This window comes from Vanellus vanellus (genome assembly GCF_965231255.1).
Source record: "Vanellus vanellus genome assembly, chromosome: 5".
NCBI classification, from domain to species: domain Eukaryota; kingdom Metazoa; phylum Chordata; class Aves; order Charadriiformes; family Charadriidae; genus Vanellus; species Vanellus vanellus.
This window is the reverse complement of record NC_138910.1, coordinates 55104230-55128699: the sequence shown is the minus strand read 5'-3', so window position 1 is coordinate 55128699 and position 24470 is coordinate 55104230. Positions and strand designations below refer to the sequence as shown.

Below are 24470 nucleotides of genomic sequence, written 5' to 3'. Positions count from 1 at the left end.
CTGCTGAAAAACGCTGCTGAACCAGTCTTCCAATTCTTCTAAAATTAGGCCTGCTTGTACTGTGGCTTACATAGGGACCCCCTTTTTTGTTAGTTGTTTTCTTTGGGATTGTGGAATGTATTTGTTTCGACTGAAGTGCAATGCACTTTCTTTAATTACTGATAGTCTCACATGTTTACTCTGGGTAATTTTACAACTGAGAGATTGTTGTAAAGCCTGGCAGTTTACACTGGAAAGATGGATGTTACTTTTGTCAGAAAAACATTATCACTGAACTCAGAAGCACTGAAAACTTACATAGAATTTCTTCCTAGAGATAAAACTTACATGTTTGAATACACTGCAGAAATTTGCATTTAAGTTCACTACAAGCGACGTGCCTCAACTGAAACCCTAACTATACTGATTCTTCAAGCGTAGCCCCAAGTTACCTGGTAAGGATATCATCTCAATACCTAGAAGAGCTGTTGTATCCACCCCTTTACTGAACAGTAAGAGAAAGAAATGCCAACAGTAGTTCTGGCTGCTTATGAGTGCAGATGATCAACGACATATTCTATTACTAGCAGCAAGAACAAAAGACAAAGGAAGCTTCTGAGCTCCAGCAGCCGCAAACACTAAAAGAAATCAGAAGTTAAAAAACAGGAGAGCTTTCTAGCAATTAGGAAAGGCAATGAAGTAATTTCTACAAGGGCCTACTGCAGTACTATGCAATCTTTTTTGCCTGCACCCAGTGTATAACCACACTGAATCACAGCTCATGACCAGTCAGGACTCTCCAAACTCAGGAAATCGTTCCACAGAACTCCATATGTTATCACTCTATTCCCTTCTTTCATATTGAAGTAATGAAAACTTAAGAAAAAATCCACAAAGATGAGTAAAACCAGCATCACTGTGACTATTATTGTCATGGAGAAGCAAACATTATTTGCATGTGCAAATGTGTAAAAAATCAATCCAAAGCATGCCCTCAGCTTGGAAGAGGATACACTTTAGTACCAATCTATAAAAGCCAGCTTTATCAGACACTCACGGAACAAGCAGCTTCTCCCGTATCCTGACATAGGTGCAGAGAGCTAGTTTGTTCTGATGTTGAGATCTTAAGCTATAGTAATGGTTAAATACTTCACATATCCTAGTTACAGAAACCAAAAATTCAATTGCATTTTATGTAAAAGGTCAGACCCACTTACCAGGCTTCCACTAGATTAACATTTCTCTTTAGGAAAAGCAGGAGGCTAATGCCCTGAACATGTCAAATTCACACAAGTAAGAAAGAACACGTTCAGAACATCGGCTTAAGATTCTCTCTCAGCATTCCCTCACACCCTGCGTGGTACAAAAATGCTAACATACTTATCTTCCATAGCTCTTATTTGATCCATCTCAAACAGTAAACTTTCCTACTTAAAAAACAGGAGTTGCCCTGCTATGCAGGGGATTATGCTTTGAAGTGAAGCCTGCAGGTAGACCGGTAAGTTTCTAAAAGTCATGCTGCACAATTTGCAACATCAACTGCTGGGTAACTGGATAGCAAGAGCTACCACCAGTAGCTTATTCGCTTCCAATCCATCATCAATCCAGGCAAATAAGAGTTGCCACAGGCATTAAAGAAAAGCTTACCAAGGACAATGCCCTGTTATAAACAATTCTGGGTCCAAAATAATGAAATCATGCCTTCACAATAAAAATTCATTAAATAAGTCAGTTCTTCCTAAGAGAAAGTAAGTATGCCAATTAAGCAAAAACCCCGTTACAGGGAAGAACTGCCAGCAGCACAAGTTATTTTAGCTGACATTACTTCAGAAAAAGCCCACCATTCACCATCTGTTCTGGCACAAATTTTGAATGCTAAGAAACTTTCCAACATCACTGATGAAAAGAAAGCAGTTAAGATGCAGAAGTTTTTGTTTTGCTGGTAAAAAGAACAAGCATCTAGGACAACTCACATTTCAGCAAGAACAAACACAAAACAGAAGTTTTGCACGTTTCATAAAAATCTTTACAGAGAATTACAATAAGGCAGAGGGCAAGTGGAAGACATGTAGGGAATACAACACAAAACAAATAAAAGCTGCTTATAAATTTTACATGAGAAGCAGGTGGGCAACTCCAGACAGTGGGTCATGGTTTACACTCCAGGTAATAAGCATATGTCTACAAAGTTTTTTCCAATTGCTAACAAGATCAAAACTTTTGGAAGCTAATGGATCCATCAACCTTTTAAAGAGAAGACTAACCATCAAAACAACCTGTTTCATTCAGACAAAGAAAATAAAGGACAATGTGTGACAAGGGAGCCAAAGGCATCAATGTAACACAGACAGAACACAAGTCGGGGTAGATGGTATTACCAATAATGTTAAACACTCAAACAAACCACTACATTAGGATAAAAATATATATATATATATATATATATATAATTCCTACCAACATGCAACTCAATAAAAGTTGAAACTAGAGCAAAAATAAGAAGATATAAAACAGTGATAAAGAATGAAGATAAAGTAAAATACATAATTCATCAATCTCAAGGCAATATTTATCATTTCAGAAGCAGTAAGAAATTCTTAATGCCTTTCTACAAATCATTGGTGAGATCTCACTTAGAAGACTCCATGAAATTTTACTTCTCCATGCTTAAAAAAAAAAAAAGACAAATTCTAACTGGCATAGCTAGAAAACTCACATGGAAATTGAAAGCCTATTTCACAATAAGACTTGTTTAGCCAAGCAAAACAAGAAGTTTTAAGAGAATATGACTGCTCTCCATAAATACATTCATGGAAACAAAGACTATAGAAGGAACAGAGGAGCAACCTAAGGCAAGGAGACCAGTGGCGTAAAAATGAACCTTTCAAATTTCACCATTTATCTGGAAATAAGAGATCTGAAGTTTGACGACAGACTCTAACAAAGAGCTACCTAACACTTCAAATGCCTTTGAAATCTTTGATGAGTTCACAAAAGGGATTATACCAATACTACGAAGACAGCAGATGACATCATGTAGGTAGAATGCAATTCCAGTGCTATCCTCCATATTCCTATGATTTAGCCAATGAGTATAACATACTTTTCCGTTAAACCTCTTTCCCATTTCCTCCCTACTTTTGTCAAGCATAGAAAACAGGAACGAAACAAAAAAAACACACCCACCACCTGAGTAAAAGCATAATATAAGATTTGCTAACTGGTAGGAGATTAAGTATTCTATACAAACAATGATGTGAAGATTATGGGTTAGAATTAAGTGGTCCATCACTGTGACAAAGTTCAGACAAAAACAGATGAAAATTTCCATGCCACATACTTCACAGATTTATTTCTCCCCCATCTGAAACACAAAGTCAGTATGTCACCACAATTTATGAATGAGCTAAACATCTAGGGCACCTTTTTAATAGTCTGGAAAATAAGGCTTCAAAAATCCCTTACAAGTTCGTTCTTAGAAAAACGCTAAGTGACAGATGGAGGTTTAAGATTTCTCATGACACCAGAGGATGCATTATGTGTAGTCAAGCAATACCTCTTAAATAGTTATTAAAAAATAAAATCTAGTTTATGTTGAAAAAAGATTTACTAGTAATTTAATATCAGTTGTATTTTCCTTCTTAATGGAAGCAACCAGCAAGAATGGTTTAACCTCAAAACTCCATGTATGCTGAATACATGAGCTAGGGTTCCTAGAATAAAAAACCTTGATTATTTTTTAATGAACTTAAAAAAAACATCATTTTTAGAGTTACTGTGCATCCCTTCACTTTTGCAGCTTTTACACTGACAAGCTTAAAACATTTCAGCATTTCTATTTCACTATAATCTTGGTTGGGGGGTTTGTGCCTTTTTTTTTTTTTTTTTTCTTTTTTGTCCCCACAGGGCAATTTATCCAGAACCTATTTACTAAGGCATTTACTAAGCCATTTCAATTCATTACCACTTGAAATAGACATATTATACAATAGAAACTTGGGTTTGGTGTAACACCACTGCTTGATCTCTTATAAAGCAGCCCTAAATCCTGCAAGGTTCAAGAACAAATATTCAGACATAATAGGTTATTTTCTTCCTTCACCCAATCAATTTCTGAATCTAGAAACAACACTGTTCAGAATGAGTAGACTCCTTCCTTAAAATATTCCTTTTTTTTTTTTTTTTTAAAGTATTTTTAAGTCCAGAGGAGGTTGGGAATGAAAGACTTGGGCAAGAATTTTTATCAAACAAGAAAAAGCTCCAATTTTTAAGAAATTTTCATTCAAGATACTATTTTATGTTCAAATTAGGAGTGCAAATTAGAAGTAGTGCATGGATTTAGGATAGTGTTTAGTGCTGTCTATTCATTAGATTTATATAGGTATGCAGATGGCAAAAACCTTAACGAGAGCTCTACATTAGTTTTGTAGCATCTGTCCTACTTACAAGTAGATCAAAACAGCATTTGTTTAAGAGCATTCAACCCACTTACACAAAAGCAGACAAATATTGGCCAAAAACCCCAGAAATCTGTTTGAGGGTCTCTTTCTCATCTGTGTTTGTAGCAATTCCACTGACAGCATTGTAAAGTCATACAAAAGAAGTCCGTCTCACTAGGCTACAAAGCTTCAACAGTAACGCAGAGGTCAGATTCTTCCACCACTAAACAATTTTATTGTTATTAAATGCAGAGTAGGAAACAGAGTGATACTCCAAAACCTAGTGTTATTACTTCAGTTTTGTGAGTATAGTTTTATCAGTTATCATTATGAAAGATGTCCCTCACAGACATACATAAGGCTAGCAAAAATAGCGGTATCTTAGTATAGTCGAGCACAAAAAGGCTGCACCTCCACAAGAACTTGCCAGCAAAGCCTTCCCAGCACACCTTTTTACTGCAGACAAATCCCTTGAGCAAATATCTCTAAAACGTGCAGACCAAATCAAAACACGTTTTATCTTTTCACAGAGAAGAACTTTCATCAATTCTGTTAGTCAACCAAAGTTACCTTCCAGAGCCTAAGCCAGGCTGACAGAGATATACATATATAGGTATGCTATCATTTCTTTAAAACATATGTAAGAAAAGAGTTTTAGCTTACCGTTACAGACTTCAGAGTCATTCCGTGATAGGTGCCCATGGTATCAATTTTAAAGCCTTCCGTTTCTGCAAAGGAGAACAGTCTCTTGTAAATCATTATGAACGTAAGGACGTCAGGTCTAGATGGACAACACTGGAAATATCTTTGAAATTATTTTTCCAGAGAAAGCATCTTGCTATTGGTAGTGATTTAGGTTCTGTTCACAATACAAAACCTGGCTAGTAATTAAGAAATCTGTGTTTTCTTTAGACAGAGGTCCGTTTGGTATTTCTGCTTTCTGTAACCAGAGTAAGCTTTTCCTGCTGCACGGAATCATTCAAACCACTCCAGAGAAAGGATATTAATTTAAATCTTTGTGAAAATATGTTACAACATGCATGCTGTCTCAGAAATTCTCTTCACTGCAAAATGGGGAAGTACCTCATACTCCCAGAATGCATTATAATGCAACATATTCAACTTGTAGTTGTATTAATAGAAAAAATAGACTTAAGAAACCAGTTTACATCCTGAAAATAAAACCATAGCCACTTAACATGATAAATTCACTTCTGGAGTGCAGAAGAGCAACAATGTCATTGTCATATGATACAGAGGACAGAATCTGCATAAATTCACACTACCAGACTAAAGGTAATAAAAGGGGTTGTTTGGGGGTTGAGTTTTTTCAGTAGTTTTAATCAGACTGAATTTATGCTGAGTAAGTGCCAGAAGCCTGGAAGTGCTCAGTGACTAAACCTGCTGCCACTAGCCTGTTTGGTTTTGAATACTCCTTTTTCTGTCCTCTATTCTCAGCACCCTATGCTCACAGTCAGCTGCAGAATATTGCCACCAGGACATGCAAGAAAACCTTCTTCTTTTTGTAAATTCCCTAGCCTCATGCATCTACTGTCTACCAACCACATCAACAAACCACACAATTAATTCATGCTTAAAATGGCATCATTATCACCAATCACACCACGATAAGCAGGTATTTGTCTACACCTAAGCAACTTTTGGGCTATTTCAACTAGACTTGGATAATGGTAACTGATACTGTGCAGAAATAGCAATTCGGAATTGGAAATTTTGCCATTTATTATATCACCTTCATACAATGCATCAGTACAAAAACATAACAGACCAAAAATAATGCAGAATCAAAGTAATGCTCATACCTGAACCTACAAAAAGTCCAAGAAAAATATTAGATTTTCAAGACTGTTAGAGCTTCTTGCTCTTATCATGAGTAAATTAACTTAAATTGAAACCCAGACAACCTTGAAAACAATGCAGATACTCTGGGAAGCATCTATGGTTGCTCATCCCTTCTTTCTTAGATGAGGAAGATTATCAGATGCTTGTAGGAAATGAGGCAGAAAAGTTTCCAAGATTTAATAACTCTCCAGTGCCTAGAAAAAGATACCCAGGAGTTGAAAAATGATGATAACTCCTCTCACCACAGAGATAGGTATCTACTTTCTGAACACTGTTTTTGGTTTTACCTTTCCCCCCTCACCCTCTCAATTATGCTACCAGACCTCTCACCAGCTACCAAGTGGAGAGGCCTAGTGTTACCAACCACATTTTGTTTTACCCTAAGTGACCTCAGCTCCAGCTATTCTTCATCTTGGCTTCACAAGGCCACCCTCTCCTCCCCTTCTGCTGGATTTAGCATTTTTGAACTAGAGTTGATTCTGAGAAAGCAAAATGCAGGTACAGACAGACATGAATGCAGCCTTTTCTAATAAAAAAGAAGCCTAACTTTATAAATTGATATTGCCTTACCGCCTTTCCCCCAACCCCAAGATGTAATTATGCATTGAGTCATAGCTCAGGGCTCATACAGCTGAACTTGAGCTGAAGACAGTGAAGTTGCATCCCACCAATGATTTCATGGATAACAGTTTTCTCTGTCACTATACAGGTCACTTTTTCTGGGCAAGGAGCATATTAATATTTCAGGTGGTGCCTGGGGCCTTGCAGAATACTTGGTAGAGCTCCCCTAAGTTGAAGGGATGCTTTTGCTGACATGGAGTGACATAAATTAGAGGGGTATAATCTAGACTGACAGTTGCTTGTGAGTTTCAGGTCACCAACAGAGGAACCTTTCCCCTTTCCACACTGACCTATTCCTCTTGCCTGTGACATGAAGAATTTCCAACTATTTTAACCAGATGTTCTTCCCAAACTCCAAAGAATACAGATGCCCCTTAACAAGGCCAGCAAAGCAGCATCCCTCATTGTGCCAGGTCTGTCAGAGTTTCTTTCCTATCAGCACAAATCCTGGTTCTATAATTAGTTGTACATGTTTGTTCCCTGTTTCGGTTATTTCTTTCCACAGGACTCTTTTTTCTACTTTTTCCCCTATTAAAACTTCACATTCCTTCTCAATTAATTAAGAAACCCTAACCCAGGTCTTCATCAGCATTGCAAAGGGAATAAAGGCTCACAGAGCCCGCAGCACAGCTAGAGAGTAAATCAAAGGGGAGAGAGGCACCTGGCAGGGAATAAGCCTCTGCTCAACTGCCAGTGGTTTCATCTTTTGCAAAAATCTCCCCAAGTCTCTTGTAAAATGTGTCCTGGTTCATTTAATGAGCCACAGGAGCCACTGACCAGAGGCTCTGGCTCTCACCAGCTTCCTGCTGCTCCCAGCCTTGTGCTGACCCTTCCTCCCAGCAGAGGAGCAAAAATCCAGCATCCTAAAGAGCCACGTGTTGCCTCGGGCATTAGAGCGGGCACTTTTTCCAGCAGCTACACAAGCCTTACAATACTGTTTAACAGTTACTCAGGTAGTAAATAAAACAGTTCTGAGAATCTGTAAATAACGGCTTAGTACTTCTCCTTATTAATGTAAATCTAAGAGATGCTAAATGGTCAAAGTAGAACGTAGATACCCACTTACACTCCTGCAAAGAGTTACTGCAGCCACTATGAGGTCTACCGCAGACCCCAAGGGTCTGCTGCCTGCAGGTAGGGTGGGATGAGCAGAAGGAAGCACTTCCCAAACTGCCCACCAGCTCTCAGATTTACTGCCTCAAAGTCTCAAGCAACTGTGCAAGTTAAGCATTGCCAGCTTCCAGATAATCACAGCAACCCTCCTTTAACTGGTAACAGCATGGACACTCTTTTCTCAGAATATGGCTTTTTTGACCTGATCCTCTCACATTCACCATGTGATACTCTACCAGTCAGCCACTCGCTTTTCTTACAGAAATAAACACTGCTACAAGCAAGAGAGCCCTGCCACTTGCACTTTTGTACCTTTTTGTCAGGTCTCAACAGTTTGCACACTTGGCAACATACACAGTAGTACCTTCAGCTCCATTTACTGTACACGGCCTGTGCAAAGCAGAAAACAAATGCTTCCAAGTCAGGGACTCCACAGTTACAGCTGCATTCCCACTTCAAAAAGTGCTGAGGGTGTTAGCCAGGTTAATGCAGCTGGTTGTAAAAGACATTCAAGGACTAGGCTAGAAAGCCGAGAAGCACTTCTTCCAGAGCATTCTCCAAGGGCAGCAGCTGACCCTGATGCAGCTGCTCAAAAGCAGACCTGGGATACAAGAGGAACCACAGGTCACAGTAAAGAGGAGCAGAACACAGAGCAACCTGGAGCACCAGGGGATGTGCCCCCAGTATATATCAGCATAAATGCTGTACCATACCCTCTGACTAAGAACACAAAAGCAATATGTTTCTCCCCTGCCTTCCAAACCAGCTTGAATCTGTGCTGCTGAGTCACGCACCAGTACAGAGATGAAATATTAATGCCTGGCCAAGAATTAGTTTGCAACTTGTTTCAAAATCACAGCTTCACTGATGGTAATAGAGGAAGCAGTTAAAATTGTAAGCCATGTACTAAGAAAACGGTATTTAAGAAAAGAGCCTTTTAAATAAAAGTATCATGATGGCAAGCCTTTGGACTTCAAATTAGATGCAGAACAACTGTCAAAAAAAACCCTTACTTGAGAGTCTTCAGTACACTGGGATTTTTCAATAAGATTACAACAAAGTTATCATACACATTTCCTTTAGCAAAAAGCGGTCCATATCAAATACTTTAACCTCAGGTCTAACCCCAAGGAGTAAAGAATATGACCAAAGCCCAACATTTATATATTGTGACTAACTATATTGCAACTTTTTCCGTTTGCCAAATATTATCAGTTTTATAAACATATAAGCATTGTTAAAAACACTGAAATTAACAAATACCTTAAAAACTTTATCTTGAGAGACTAAACACAATAACTAGTATGGAATAATCAATTCTAATGCTTCAAAAACATAAACCATCACCAGTTGACATTAAGACTACCATTTCTCCTCCAGTCATTGCATATATTATGATCACAATTTCACAGTTCAATGACCCAAAGACTGACAAAAGAATTGCACAGTTTTCCAGTGTGGTTCATCACTAGTTACCCTTCTAGCATCACCATGCATCAATCTGAATGCCTTCTCTCATTTAAAAGAATTAGACCTGCAAATGAAAATATGCGCCCTAATGCATCAGCTTATCGGACTGATTATATTCTCCATCACCATTTGGGCATACGTTCCATTTACTTGCATACAAATATTAATGTTTAAGTGCCTTCCATTTGCCTAAAGCCCACTGCTCTGTGTCCATCTAGCTCGCTCTGCATTTTGATTCTGCACCTGCTGCAGCTCTAGCCATCCAATCTGGCTGCAAACTTGAGTGCTGATACATTACCAAAAGAACAATAGTTTTAAAAAGACCCAAATTAACCTGAATTTCTGGAAGGAAGTCTAGGCAAACAGAAACAGAACAAAGGAGCATGCCACTGAAACACTGAAGAGCTCAAGTTAAAGACTTTGTTTGATTTGTGGACGAATAAGACTGAATAACCACTTCTTTTTTCAGCTGTATACTCTTCAAACCCCAGATAGCAACAGCTCTGCAGACTGCCTGGAAATGATTCACTACACCACTTAACACCCATGGTAATTAAATCACTGACACCAAATTTCATTCTACATACGAGTTTACTGAACACTCCTTTTCAGTACTGTACTCTAACAACTAAAAGTTAGAAGTTTCATGTCTGAATTTCCAAGCTACACTAATTAGTTTACAAAATTCTCGGCACAGTTCATATATAACAGTTCAGTAATAATCTTACAAGTAATTAACACCCAAGTTCTTAAAAGTTTCTCACAGTACTAATAAAAAAAAAATTACAGTATGAATCTGTGTGAGTTTTCCAGCACTGAAGTGAATGTACAGTACTGAAAGTTATCAAACTACTTGGTCACACAAAGGCAGAAAATTGTGATAGACCGCAGCCTTTGTCCAGATGTGTATCTCTTGCACACATTCTCTGCTAGAAAAAAAAAAAAGCAGAATCTTATTTATTGCATTCATTTTTAAGGTTATAGAAGTCTAACAAGGCAGTCAAGTTTCAGAACTCTGGATCTCCTGCTACCAGTTCTCTATTCTATTTATGTAAACAGAAATCATACAATTTAAAAGAAAATACAAGAAATACTTCATAAAGAAACTCTCTTAACAATGCATAGGAGAGAGAAAAAAAAAGGTTTTCTGGTCCAGAGTCACCTCAAGTTTAAAAACTCCATAGTCCTCTGTTGCCTAGCCTTAACACTTATGACTGATTGAAAGCTAGGCATACTTCTGAGAAACTGCAGCTATATTTGAAAATCCAACACAATTACAAGAATAATTCAAACATAAAATTACAATAGCAGGAAGTCAACATCAAGCTTTCCTGAAGGAAACACTTGGATGTAGTAAATAATATTCTTTTCACCATTATGGACTGAAATCACGTGGCTGTACAGCAAAACCCTCTCCAGTTTATACTAAACAGGACCAAAAGTATTTTATTTTTTTTTTAATAACAATTGGCTTCTGCTATGTTGAAACCTTGACAACAATAGCAGACAGACAAGAATAACACTCCTGGAATATGCCTTGCAGACCTAACACTTGGAGCAGCACAGAGAAACTTTACTTTGCCACCTATACTGAGAGATTCACTCAACGGGTCAAGAAAATGTAATCTTCAAGATTATCAGCCCAGCACTATTTCAGTCTGCAATTACCAAAGAAACAAGCATGTGGAAAGGAAGATCTCCGGTAAAGCCACCCAAAAAACTGTGGGGGAAAAAAAAAAAAAACCAAGATACAGCATCCAAAATAGCTTAGTACCTAGGATGTCCTGTAGAACAATCACATCAGCTCAGTTTCAGTATACCACTGGCTGAGCTGCAAACCATATACACCATTACATATATCTAAATATCAAACACTGAAGTATACAGGAGAGGACCTGAGATACCTTCCTAAGTGTCCAATGACATTTGGGCACAAGATTTTTAAATACTGAAAAGGATTTAAAAATTATGTTGCTCAAGAATACATGACAGATAGACTGTCATTTGAACAAGATGGTCTGTGGCATGAATAAAATACCACAAAGTAAAGATGCACATTAATAAATGATATTAACAAAGTGTAAATATAAGCTAAAGGGAGTAATATGAAAGAAAGGAATAAAACTACAAAGGGAAAGGTAGAGAAAGCTGAGCACAGAGCGGAGCTCTATGTTGTTAAAGAGAGGGTACCATCACTGCCCGCCAGCATGAAAGAAACAAAACCAACAGGAAGGAAACAGCAGTCGAGGAAAGTAATTGCAAGGTGCTCACCTCCTCACCTCAAAACCGTTTGAACAGTTCAGCATGATGGGTGCACTGCCAAATAGCATATTCTTCCACTGTGGAAATATCTAGGACATACAAGTCCTGCTGCAAGAGACATTCTAATATGTTTCCTATGGCATATACCACAGAACTTTAAGAGTGTCAAAGGAAAGATTTCTCTCTCCTGCCTAACCGAAGGTGCGGTAACAAGTCCCCCCAGCTACCAACTACTGACTCAGGGCTGCATAAGCAGCTCCGTTGACTGCAGGTGTAACCGATCATTTGCTCTTCAAGAATAGTACCTCACAATTACCACCCCCCCCTCACATTTACCATTAAAGGCAATCTAAACCATTCTAGCAGTAAATCCTGTCCCATCTGGCATGAAGATTTTAAGTAAGCCAGAGAGGCATCCTGATACACTGCATCAGAAATAATGATCCATCACAAGAAGCAAAGAAATTTGGCTGCAACTCAGCAGTTTACTTAATGCATCTCATGGTAAAATTCCTAAATTTACCATCTTAGCTCCACAAGCTTTAAATTGTTTATGCTAAGAACAAGACTGTTAATGGAAAAATTCTGTCCTAAACCACACAAATAATCCAAGAAAGAAAAACAGTTCACCTTTTTGCTGCCTAAACTTTAAATCTCCATGAATACTGTAGTATGATATGAAAATGCAATCAGACAACAAGCTGCAATCATGATGCAAGTAGGAGAGGACTGCTGTGAATCCTTCCTGTAGTTTCAATACCTCTGATGAATGAGCAAACAGGTGAGAGACAAAGAAAAAAGCTTAAGAGATGTGAGTTGTAGTCAACAGCTCAATGTCCAAGTGGAGAGCAATGACGAGTGGTGTTCCTCAGGGATTGGTACTGGGACCCATGCTGTTCAACATCTTTGTTGGTTGTCCCACATAAGACAGTGGGATCGAGTGCACCCTCAGCAAGTTTGCCAATGATACCAAGCTGGGTGGCGAGGCAGACACGCTGGAGGGGAGGGATGCCATCCAGAGGGACTTGGACAGGCTAGAGAAGTGGGCCCAAGCCAACCTCATGCAGTTCAACAAGGCCAAGGGCAAGGTCTTACATCTGGGTCAGGGCAATCCCAAGCACAAATACAGGCTTGGCGGGGAACGGCTGGAGAGCAGCCCTGAGGAGAAGGACCTGGGGGTGCTGATTGATGAGAAGCTCAACATGAGCCAGCAATGTGCGATCGCAGCCCAGAAGGCCAACCATATCCTGGGCTGCATCAGAAGCAGTGTGGCCAGCAGGTCAAAGGAGGTGATTCTGCCCCTCTACTCCACTCTCGTGAGACCCCACCTGGAGTAATGCATCCAGCTCTGGACTCCCCAACATAAGAAGGACATGGACCTGTTGTAGTGAGTCCAGAGGAGGGCCACTAAGATGATCAGAGGGCTGGAGCACCTCTCCTATGAGGACACACTGAGAGAGTTGGGGTTGGGGTTGTTCAGCCTGGAGAAGGCTCCAGGGAGACCTTATTGTGGCCTTTTAGTACCAAAAGGGCACCTAAAGGAGAGAGGGAGAGGGACTTTTTACAAGGTCATGTAGTGACAGGATGAGGGGGAATGGCTTCAAATTGGAAGAAGGTAGATTTAGAACAGATATTAGGAAGAAATTTTTCACTCTGAGGGTTGTGAGGCGCTGGAACAGGTTGTGGCAGCTCCATCCCTGGAGATGTTCTAGGCCAGGCTGGATGGGGCTTTGAGCAACCTGGTCTAGTGGGAGGTGTCCCTGTCTATGGCAGGGGGGTTGGAACTCCATAATCCCTTTCCAACCTAAACTATTCTATGATTCTATGTTGCCTCTCTTGGCTTTGCTTCAATCTTTAGCCAGGATCACTACTGCACACACTGTTACATCCATCATACTACCCTCCCTTCCACAATCGCTAGCCAACCACACGCACAGTCATATAGGGTAAGATGTGGAAACCCTTCAGAGTGACACAAATCTATAGGGTTCAACTTTATCTCAGCTGTTATCCATGATTACTAATAAACATGGATACAATGGTACAAAGACTGCAAGTTATTATACCTAGAACTTAAATAATCATCCTTCTTTTCCTTCAGACTTCTTTCCCAAAATCCCCAATACTGCAAGCTTTCCACAAACACGTGTGATTCCAAGTTCTTACTAGATTAACTGTAAAAAAATAGTCTCTAAGGAATGATAAATGCCTTAATTTACTCTTATTTATGACTGTTTCTGCTTGCAACCTCACTTTTGCACTGAATATTTGGGGGTCACAACTTAATTTTGAGGGCAATTAAATTAAAAATCCATTAAGGAATGAGTTCACTTGTGATACGGTTGCAAGGTATGTGTATAGTTCAGTTTTAAGCAAATCACATTACTAATGCTGAATGGCACAGGAAAACCTTAATGTGTAATTATGGCTTTCAAAAACTACCGGTATTGTGAGTTTCAGTTAGACTATAATTTTATAGTTTTATAATAGAATACCCCAGAAGTAAATAAGATCTTCTGTTATTTTCTAAGGTTAATTTGGAGCTGAGGAAGATCTGCAATATCTTTAAGTCCTCTCCTAAGAAATCCAGACATTAATTACTAGTTCTACAGAACTTCCATAAATGCCGTATCAGTACCTTTCATAAGTCAATCTTGTCTTTGAAATACAGTCTTTTGAACACCTAATTTGCATTTCCAATGCTAGCCTACACTTTTTTAACTTGCTATTACACCAGTGCTATTCTTAAACTATGCATTTCTTTAAATACACCTAGAAAACTGAAACACAAAATTAACTCTGTATTTAAACTATTATCAGAAGCAAACTGAAGAAGTACTAGTAGAAATATTCATGGAATGTTGGTTTTGTTGTGTTTTGTGGGTTTTTTTTTGTTTTTTTTTTTCTTTTCTTTTCTTCCTTTCCCAAATTCCCTTGGCTCTTATTATAACAATGAATTCTTCATGGATGCTACTTGTAGATTGTTTTCAATGCTGAAAAAGCTAGCAAATATCCTGCTTTGGCTTTTTTCTCCACCCTCGCCCTCCCCCCCCCCGCAATTCTAAATTAATAGTAGTAAATAAAAACCACTGCACTGAAATAAAAGTATATTGAGGCCAACAGGGAAAAGACTTCAAGAGGATATAATAGAACATCTGACCAAATTTCTTATAGTAATTTTCACACACACAAAAATCCATACACCTAAAGGATGTATTCGTATGTAAGTGCATATTTACAAAACTTTTTTTTCTTAAATAGCTTCAGAGATGGCTACAATCAGATTCTGAAATTCTTGTACATTATCCAGTATGAGATGCAAGGAAAACATAACCTTCACAAATTTGTTATGGCATGAAATTCTCTTGGTGTTTTATTTTATGCCTTTCTTTCTCCAGTTACAATTAAAACTGAATATCCTAGTAGTACTGTAATATACTCATGCTTTTTACTTATTTATATAGCAAAAGTGATCATGTCATTTCAATATAAAATTGAACGCAATCAGCTACAGTTCAGCACTTCCACAAAAACTGAGAATTCACATAGACAGCATATGAATATTATTCAGTTTCCCTGAATAAAAAGCAGAACTAACTTGGACAAAACCAAATACTCTAAAAGATGCAAGCTGAATTCTTCATCTACAGTTTAAAATAGCATTTAGCAGCATTTAAGTTCTTGCAGTCAGAAAACAAAGCCCTTTGAAGCATGCCTGGGAAGTTTCATTAAAGAATGATTTTGTTTGAGAACTAGAAGAGAAAGGCAACTCAAGTGCAACAAAATTTGCCTTGCCTGCAAGAAACATAATCATCCAACTACAACAAACAGGATTTGCAAAACAAAACCACAGCAAGACGTGAACATGAAATAACTAGAACTGGTACTAAAACAGAAGATAAAAAAAAGCGCAAGGGGGACAGAAGAAAAGTTTTGAGTTAGAAAGACAAATCATCACTCAAGTTCAACTTTCCACCCTGTTTTAAAATAAGTGAAAATTCTTAAATATTGTAGATTATTTCCATCTTTTCAGAAGAGAGCTAATATTTTGCACTGCTGTTACTAGGTTTTTTTTTTAATTTAAAGAGACATAACAAGCTAATAATATTTACTTGTAATTACTGGAAGCAACTCATAAAGTAATTGTGATTGATTGAGGACAGGCAATCTACTTCATTTTATGCATCTGACAGTCATATTTGCAGTTCTGCTTTTTATTAATTACATATGACTTTCCGCAAAGAAATAATTAATTTTTTCCCCCAAGAAGTTTTGGTTTTACACTTTCAGTTTGCTTCCTAAGAGGTAGAAATAATTTCTAATAAATAATATTTTTCAACTTTATTACTTGAAAAAGCTATCTTTAGGCCTAGCTACAGCCTTTTTTTGGCCTTTTCTTAGGTTTGAAAAAAAAAGGCACAGAAAATCCCCTAACCTGAACTTTATAACTCATCAGTTTCATTTCCCAATTATTTTTCTTTTAAGAGGAGCATTGCAGTCAACTTACCCTCTTTGCCTTTGAATCTTTCCTGATCGTATCTGTTATAGGCAGCTGGAATAGGTTGCTTGTTTCGTAAAGTGGGATCCTAAAACAGATAATAAGATTTGTAAAACATACTAAAAGATATTTGATGAGTTTTGAAATTCATGAAGTATTACATGGAACCGCTCAAGAGTATAAAGTTAGTTCACTTATGTAGAAGTTTCAATGCATTTGAAAACTTCTGAAGTTTCCCCTCAACATTCACTCACAGTCTTACAGAAATGCAGTTTAGAAGTACATACTGAAAACAATGACAACAACCTGAGACAAAAGTAAAGTAGCAGTAACAAACTACATTAGCTAAAATGTCTAAGTTTTATAGAATCACTGAGTTTACACAATATCTCAAGCAGGGGGGCGGGAGGGGAACTGTCAACTGACAGCCATGATTAAGCATTCAGCCACACACACAAAATGTTCCTTGCCAGCCTGATTAAGCTAAAATTCTGCTAAACCTACAGAATAAGAACAAATTTGGAGGGGAAAAAAGGCATTCCAGGAAAAAAAGTTTTTAAAAAGTGCCAATCTAGAAGCACACTAAATATAAATCCAATCTTTTTTGTGGATGGCTGTTATGTATTCACAACTATTCTGAATGGGACTTTTAAATAGTCCCATGCACAATTTACAAAATTCAACACAACGCAAATATAAAACTTGAAATTCATCTTACTATTTAGATTTAGTTATTTGTTAAATGCAGTACCAGCAAAAACAAATCCAAGGATGACTAAATAGCTTTTATAATAGACTGCCACTAAGTTGAAAAATTTATTAGGTTTAATAGAACTCAATAGTAAACAGCCCAATACAAAACAAATCCTGTCTAATACCTAGATAGACTTAAACAATAAAGCTTTAAGTCTGTCCTTCTGATTTATTACAGCAAAAGAAAGCTGGTTCAAGCTGTTCCCACTCATGAGTCATGTTCCAGATTCTTAAAGATTTGCCACCCTATCTGTCAGAAAAACAGCAAAACATTTTGTTTGAAATGGCAGTAGTCTCATCTAATACATTTCTTGCAAATAGATGCAGGATGTCACCAGTGTCTCATAGACACAGAAGCTGGCACTAGCAGTTTAATCTAAGTAACAAGAACATATTGAACAAATTAAACTAATATATTAAACTCTTTAAATACCAATAAATGTAATTTAAGTCAAAGAATGTCTCTGAAGTTATGCTTTAAAGTTGTGCACTCACTGGAACTAGGCCAAAACAAATTTTGTGTTTAATAATGACATGACACTCTGCTCTCACTTTTGGTGTCACAGCCTTCATAGTCATCAAAGCGCTGCTCTTACCGTTGGTGCTGTGTTTGGTGCAGGTCTTTGCTCAGGTGCTCGGCCTTCTTCTCTGGCTTTTACTGATTGAAGAATTGCAAAAATATTCTTGGCAAAGTTCTGAAAAACACATCAGATAACCCGTGAACCTTGCTGACTATTTGCATTTCACATAAGAACACCACAGGTTGAAGACACCATTTGGTTAACTTGTGCTTCACAGAAAAACAAAACCTGTGCACCAATTTTTTTAATACATGTTTTCTGATTATTTTTCTGTGAGAGGATCCAAACATAAACAGAGTTCTAAGGCATCGTTGCTACCCCCTACTCTTTAAGGCCCACACTTGGCGAAATCTAAGTGGCTTCATTATGCCACAAGGTAAACTGGACTATTCACAAAATGCCTGTAATCTTCTCCTGGCTTGCCTACCATGGCCTTACAGTTCCTTTGGAATTCTTCACGCTGTAGCAAGAAGGAAAAACTTTTACTCAAGACTTCCAGGACAAGTCTAATCTCTGAGGCCCAGGTATGTATCCACTAATGAGGCCTGTCTGCTCACTTTTGGCATCCTGACAGGATGTCTTGGGTACAGTTCCTCTGTCTGCCCAACCCTACACTACAAGCAGCTTTCCTCCACCCAAGCATACTCAGCTACTCTTCGGGAAGGGTCTTTATGAACCTTCAGGAGGCCTTCCCTGATCCTGCATGGAGCAGCTGAGGCAAAGCAGACAGGCAGCCACCTCCTGGGCTTACCAGCAAAGCTCTTGAGCAGAGCAGAACATGCTTCAACTGGTTGTTAATAGTCCACGAGCACAACCCCGTCACACTGAGGTGCAGTTCTTTTAATATTTGTTTTGAATTACGACTTCACTCCACTTGGCACCAAATAATTTCAGCGGTAGAGCCTTTCATTTTAAAATGGAGGAAGCAAGTACAGAAACCACATTCACAAATCCTTAATTCGAGTGATCCAGCATAATTCTAATAACTTCATGCAGTGTTTTGTCAGATAACCACCAAGTCATTGAGGCACAACTGAAAAAATTACACTGATCAAGGCTTTTAAAACACATTCCTCCTGGTAATATTAGGACTGCTTTATTCTAAACAAAAATGTAAACGATAAACTTTTGAGAGGCGCATACTTATTAAATTACCACTCAACAGGCATTTTAAGCTAAAGAGATATGTGTATACAATGTAAGTCATTACTGACAATTTTCAGTAATGGTTTATCAGTAAAAGAAACCTTTAATTGATTAAGGAAAATGGCTGTTTTACTGGTTATAGTATAAAGTACTCACAAAATGCTTAGATTCTTCCAGAGTATTGTATACTAACACTGAAGTGGTGTTAATTAACACCATTGGCGTTCCAAAACAAAAGCATTAATCATGAAACAAAGACTTCTGGGGTGAATTTTGCAGAAATCATTTAGAGAGCGCTGTAACACAAAGCTTCTCTAAGCTTATTTCACTTGACCTCCATCAGCATGTTGTCAATCTGCTCCAAGCCAGAGGGGCAGGAACTGGAAGACCACCAAAAACCACTTATAAAGGCAAAGCCATTCCTCAGGCAAACCCAGTTCTTTTCACAAAGACTGAAAGAACTCACACAAAACTGTATTTGAAGTTCTTTTCAGTCACAAAAATCCGGGGGGGGGGGGAACAACAACTTTAAAGAGCTCTGAGCCATGCACTTATTTATATGAGGATACTCAAAATCAGCTCTGTTCTTCAGAAAATAAGTTTAAACTACACGCTTTTACTGGAAATTCAGAGATTTCTCCTAAACTGTGGACTGGGCAGCATATCAATCACAATTCTTGTCATTGCTGTGCTTTATCACATACTGTCTCTTGGAAACGACAAGCTACTCAGTCTTCTGAAATTCAGGAGGAGGAACTAATTAAATAACAAGAGGAGGAATTTTGTAAGCATGATCATCTATGGAGAAGCCCAATCATCTTTCAGTCACAAGGAAGCTACGACCAGCTTTCACATCCATATTTCATTCACAAAACCTACAGTTAACATACTCTTGAAGTGACCTTAAATTTCAAATTATGACTTTTTCAAAGGCATTTTAGCATCTCAAATTTTAATAGCCTGAAATTACATGTCCTGGACCAAATTTTAAATTCTTTCAGGGGAAAAAAAAAACAAACACAAACAAACCAACCCACAAAAAACCCCAAACAAAAAACACCACAGGTTTTTCTCCCATCTGCTGAAAAGAAGTCACTAATAAGCATGGAATTACAAAGTGTTCTTGCTGACATCTTTTTTCCACAGCACAAAAATGCAGGCCCCACAAGGCCGCAACTAATATCTGTTTGGAAGGGAAAAATCACAGCAGCGTTTTAACAAGCACTCGAACTAATATCATCATCTTGCTGTTCATTGACTTGGTCAAGGATGTGGGATTACATTACTGTGACAGAAAATGATGGAGCAGGAAGTCCACTGCAGGTACCAACTGATTTGCAAAGCCCTGCAGAGTTGCAAGACCGCTAAGTTTTCATTGTTCATCCCTTCAGAGATCAGAATATGAATATCCCCTAGCTCCTGCCCTAGATTTAGTTAAATTTAAATACGACGTGCAACATTTTTATTACCAAAAACTTCTGATCTGGGGACAGAGCAGAAGAAGAAGAAGAAAAGAAATCTGTTTATCTGCACAGAGTCTTAAAAAAATCTGAACATGCTTTAAAAAACAATGCTTAAGAAAATCCTTCGTAGGTAAAAGGACAATTCCATCGATTCTTGTTGTTAGCTGCCTAGAGCACTGCTACTCTCCTGAAAGCTCTCTCTGTTGATTCCAACCATGTCTACACCTAATAATAATACACCACATTGGGGAAAGAAGGAAAAAAAAAAAACACAAAAACCAGAAACAAAATGTTACAGCAACTACCAAATCAGGCTTTTGTTATTGTCTTAAATAAAGCTCTACTGTAATAGATTTTTCTTCTCATCCTCACTCATGCCTCTAAAAAGAGGATTCATGCACTAGATGTAAAATGGAAGGGAAAACAATGGTAGCCAGAAGACAATCTATAACAGCAGCTATGTTCAGATAAACATAGTCAATCATCTTACAGAAAAAGAATCACAGTTTTTTTAGGAAAGCCTGCAACAGCATGTAAACTCTCAAAATTGGCTGGCAGAGATGCTATATCACAGTATGGTCAGGGTTGGAAATGACCTCTGGAGATCATCTAGTCCAACCCTCCTGCCAGAGCAGGGTCACCTACAGCAAGTTGCACAGGACGGCGTCCAGGCGGGTTTTGAATGTCTCCAGAGAGGGAGACTCCACAACCTCTCCAGGCAGCCTGTTCCAGTGCTCTGCCACCTTCAAAGTAAAGAAGTTCCTCCTCGTGTTAAGATGGAACTTTGTATGTTCAAATTTGCGCCCGTTACCTCTTGTCCTATCACCAGGCAACACTGAAAAAAAGACTGGTCCCATCCCCCTGGCACTCTCCCTTTAACTATTAATAAGCATTAATAAGATCCCCCCTCAATCTTCTTTTCTCTAGACTAAAAAGACCCAAGTCCCTCAGCCTTTCCTCATAGGAGACACATTCTAATCCCCTAATCATCTTTGCAGCCCTTTGCTGGACCCTCTCCAACAGATCCCCGTCTTTCTTGAACTGGGGAGCCCAGAACTGGACACAGTACTCCAGATGCGGCCTCACCAAGGCAGAGTAGAGGGGGAGGATGACCTCCCTCGACCTGCTGGCCACACTCTTCTTGATGCACCCCAGGATGCCATTCACCTTCTTGGCCACCAGGGCACATTGTTGGCTCATGGTCAGCCTGTTGTCCACCAGGAGTCCCAAGTCCCTTTCCACAGAGCTGCTCTCCAGGAGGTCAGCCCCCAACATGTACTGATCCATGGGGTTATTCCTCCCCAGGTGCAGTACCCTACACTTGCCCTTGTTGAATTTCATAAGGTTTCTCTCTGCCCAACTCTCCAGTCTGTCCAGGTCACGCTGTAAGGCAGCACAGCCTTCTGGCGTGTCAGCCACTCCTCCCAGTTTTGTGTCATCAGCACACTTCCTGATGGTACACTCTATCCCTTCATCCAGGTCACTGATGAATATATTGAACAGGACTGGAACCAGTACTGACCCCTGAGGGACACCACTCGTTACAGACCTCCAACTAGACTCTGCACCACTAAGCACAACCCTCTAAGCTCTATCTGTCAGCCAGTTCTCAATCCACTGTCCATTCATGTAACTCACACTTCCTAAGCTTGCTTGTGAGGATGATGTGGGAGACAGTGCCAAAAGCCTTGTCGAATTCAAGGTAGACAACACCCACTGCCCTCCCCTCATCCACCCATTCAGTCACCACATCATAGGCTATCAGATTAGTCAGACATGACTTCCCCTTGGTGAATCCGTGTTGACTACTTCTGATAACCTTCTTTTCTTCCAGGTGCTTGGAGATGACACCCAGAACAAGCTGTTCCATCATCTTTCCAGGGATGGAAGTGAGGCTGACCGGCCTGTAGTTTTCCAGATCATCCTTCTCACCCTTTTTGAAGACTGAAGTGACATTGGCTTTCCTCCAGTCCTTCTCCCATTTTCCTTATTTTCTTTCATTTGAACAACACATAAAATGCAGAAGATGCTCAACTGCACTGACAGGTGCATTTGCAGAGAGCTCACGTTACCGCTCAAACTACCCTCCATACACTTTTGACCTGTACATACCATACTACAAAAAGTCACACAACAAGCATACTACCACACAGACAATTTTAAAAAGAACCACCCTAATAAATAGGTCATCTTATTTGTGCTTTCAGGACAGCAGTAGTTTAAGAAATTTGCAATAAAGTACTGGAATTTATATAGGTAACGAACTGAAGCACAGTACATGACAATTTTTTTAAACTGTCAGATTAGGGAACCTCTAAAAAAAACTATTGATGAAACTTATTACTAACTGCTGGGGAAAAATAAAAAGCAGACACTTCCTTTCACAAAAAGCTACTCTGGGAATCAAATAAACATTTCTTTATGTTTCAGTCAAAAAGTTTGGTTAAATATTACTATAGTCCACTGTACTGAATTGAAAATATGTTTTCACTAAAAAGTTCCACTCCTCGCTTGTTCTGTATTACCTTCAGTAAATTTTTATAAGCAAGAGTATTATGTGAAAGACAACTGAAACAATTTTAAATAGCACAAAGGCAAATTCAGAAGTATGAAAGAGCAGCAACACTATAATACCCTGAAGATACAGCACAGTGTAAAATCTGCTCAAAAATCCCCCACATACATAATCCTGAGTTTATTTCTCCTATGAATGCAGCATATGGAAATATGTTTTATAAAATAGTTCTGTAAGAAGTGCTTAAGAATGGTGAAGTTACTTTACAGCTGACCTAAATTTTCTTTCAGGAAACATAATGCTTTATTCTACGGATTTTTCAGACAAATTTGATGTACCTATTTACAAAACAAGGTTCATTATTACTCAGTATAAATATAATTTTTATAATCTGGCCCATCTTACCTTTAAGTGCTGTATTCAAAACACCTGCACTAATGCCTAGCAGCAATACAAGAGTCTTCCCAGGTTTAGGAAGTAAGCTAAGACAGGATAGAGTAGAGTTTGGAAACTTAAGCTATCCCATGCCATTACACTTCTGCACAGCCATTCTAAAACCACATGCTTGTTCCATTTGAAAGCACTAATGAGGATACTAGTTGTTATTAACTTGGCACAGCTTCACTTTTTCAATCTTGCTACTATGTTCAGCGCTATTGTGAATTTCAAGAACACAGAACAATTCTGCCACCTAGAGCCCAAACATAAAGTTGCTTTTAGAATCAATTTATTTTAAAATATCCAAAATTTTACCCTCAGACCTTTTAGCTGTCAAAAATGACTGAAATACTATTAGTCTTGCTATAAAATTATTTTAATTTAAATATTTTCCAGTTACAAGATCATATAAGAGAATTTACTGGAATTGTGAATATAACTAGTATATTATTAATCCACTCACAGGTGACATCACTAGTAAGAATGCTCAAAAGCATCACTAGTAAGAATGAACAAAACATGAGAATTGAAAGTAACTGAGAAAGTGGTTTCTCACAGCATTTACTTCAAAAATGTTAGTTACTGTTAAAAGGATTAACCCTACAAATAAAAGACATGAAAATAAAAAATAAAGTATGCAAATACTAACTGCAGTGGCAATATTTTCCAGGTGGTAACACAAAAGTAAAATACTGACCACCACAAAGCTGAGCTTCATTTGGGGGAAAATGAAAAGTTTCTGCTATACAGAAAACCACAAAGGAATAACGTTCTGAGATAGTTCAGGGCAAGACACCGCATTAGATAAATTTGCAATTGTCGGTTACATCCAAGGTAAATGCCACATACCAGGAAAATGCTAATCCCTCTAGCTAGGTCAGCTATAAATTCCAATCATCTTACTCAGTTCTGGCTGCCTCCATCACTAAACATGCAAACACAGCCCAGAAGCTGGGGGTGGGGCAGTGGGGAAACAAAATCAAGATTATGGAATTTAATACATACAATTCACAGTCATGCTCTATAAAATGAATTTACAGCTGACTCCATTCCCTTCTGCATTAACTTCCTTTTTTATGGATACACAATACACTGGGCATCATCAATCTTTTTTTCCCCACGGAAAAGCATAACTAACTAGTACATTACAAGAGGACTGCAATAACTAAAGATATCAAATCTGAAAAATTATTCTTTTTTTTTTCTAATAAAAAACCCTCACATAAGAAGTTGTTTATTTAAACGAATTGCTTGTTATACAAAATAAGATTCTTGTGCTTTCAAAACAAAGCTTAAGAAAAATATGCACTGGATAGCCTCATCTAAGTC

General features: G+C 38.4%; 1 protein-coding gene across 1 annotated transcript in view; it reads right to left on the bottom strand.

Annotated features, from left to right (window-relative positions):
- CDC73 (cell division cycle 73) overlaps nucleotides 1-24470 on the bottom strand; it is a gene marked incomplete at its 5' end in the record, with an annotated part of 110214 nt that overhangs the window by 68005 nt on the left and 17739 nt on the right. The window contains 3 exons of the mRNA XM_082484334.1: nucleotides 5082-5146; nucleotides 16255-16333; nucleotides 17595-17693. Coding sequence (XP_082340460.1) covers nucleotides 5082-5146; nucleotides 16255-16333; nucleotides 17595-17693 — 243 coding nt within the window. The remainder of the gene's footprint in view (nucleotides 1-5081; nucleotides 5147-16254; nucleotides 16334-17594; nucleotides 17694-24470) is intronic.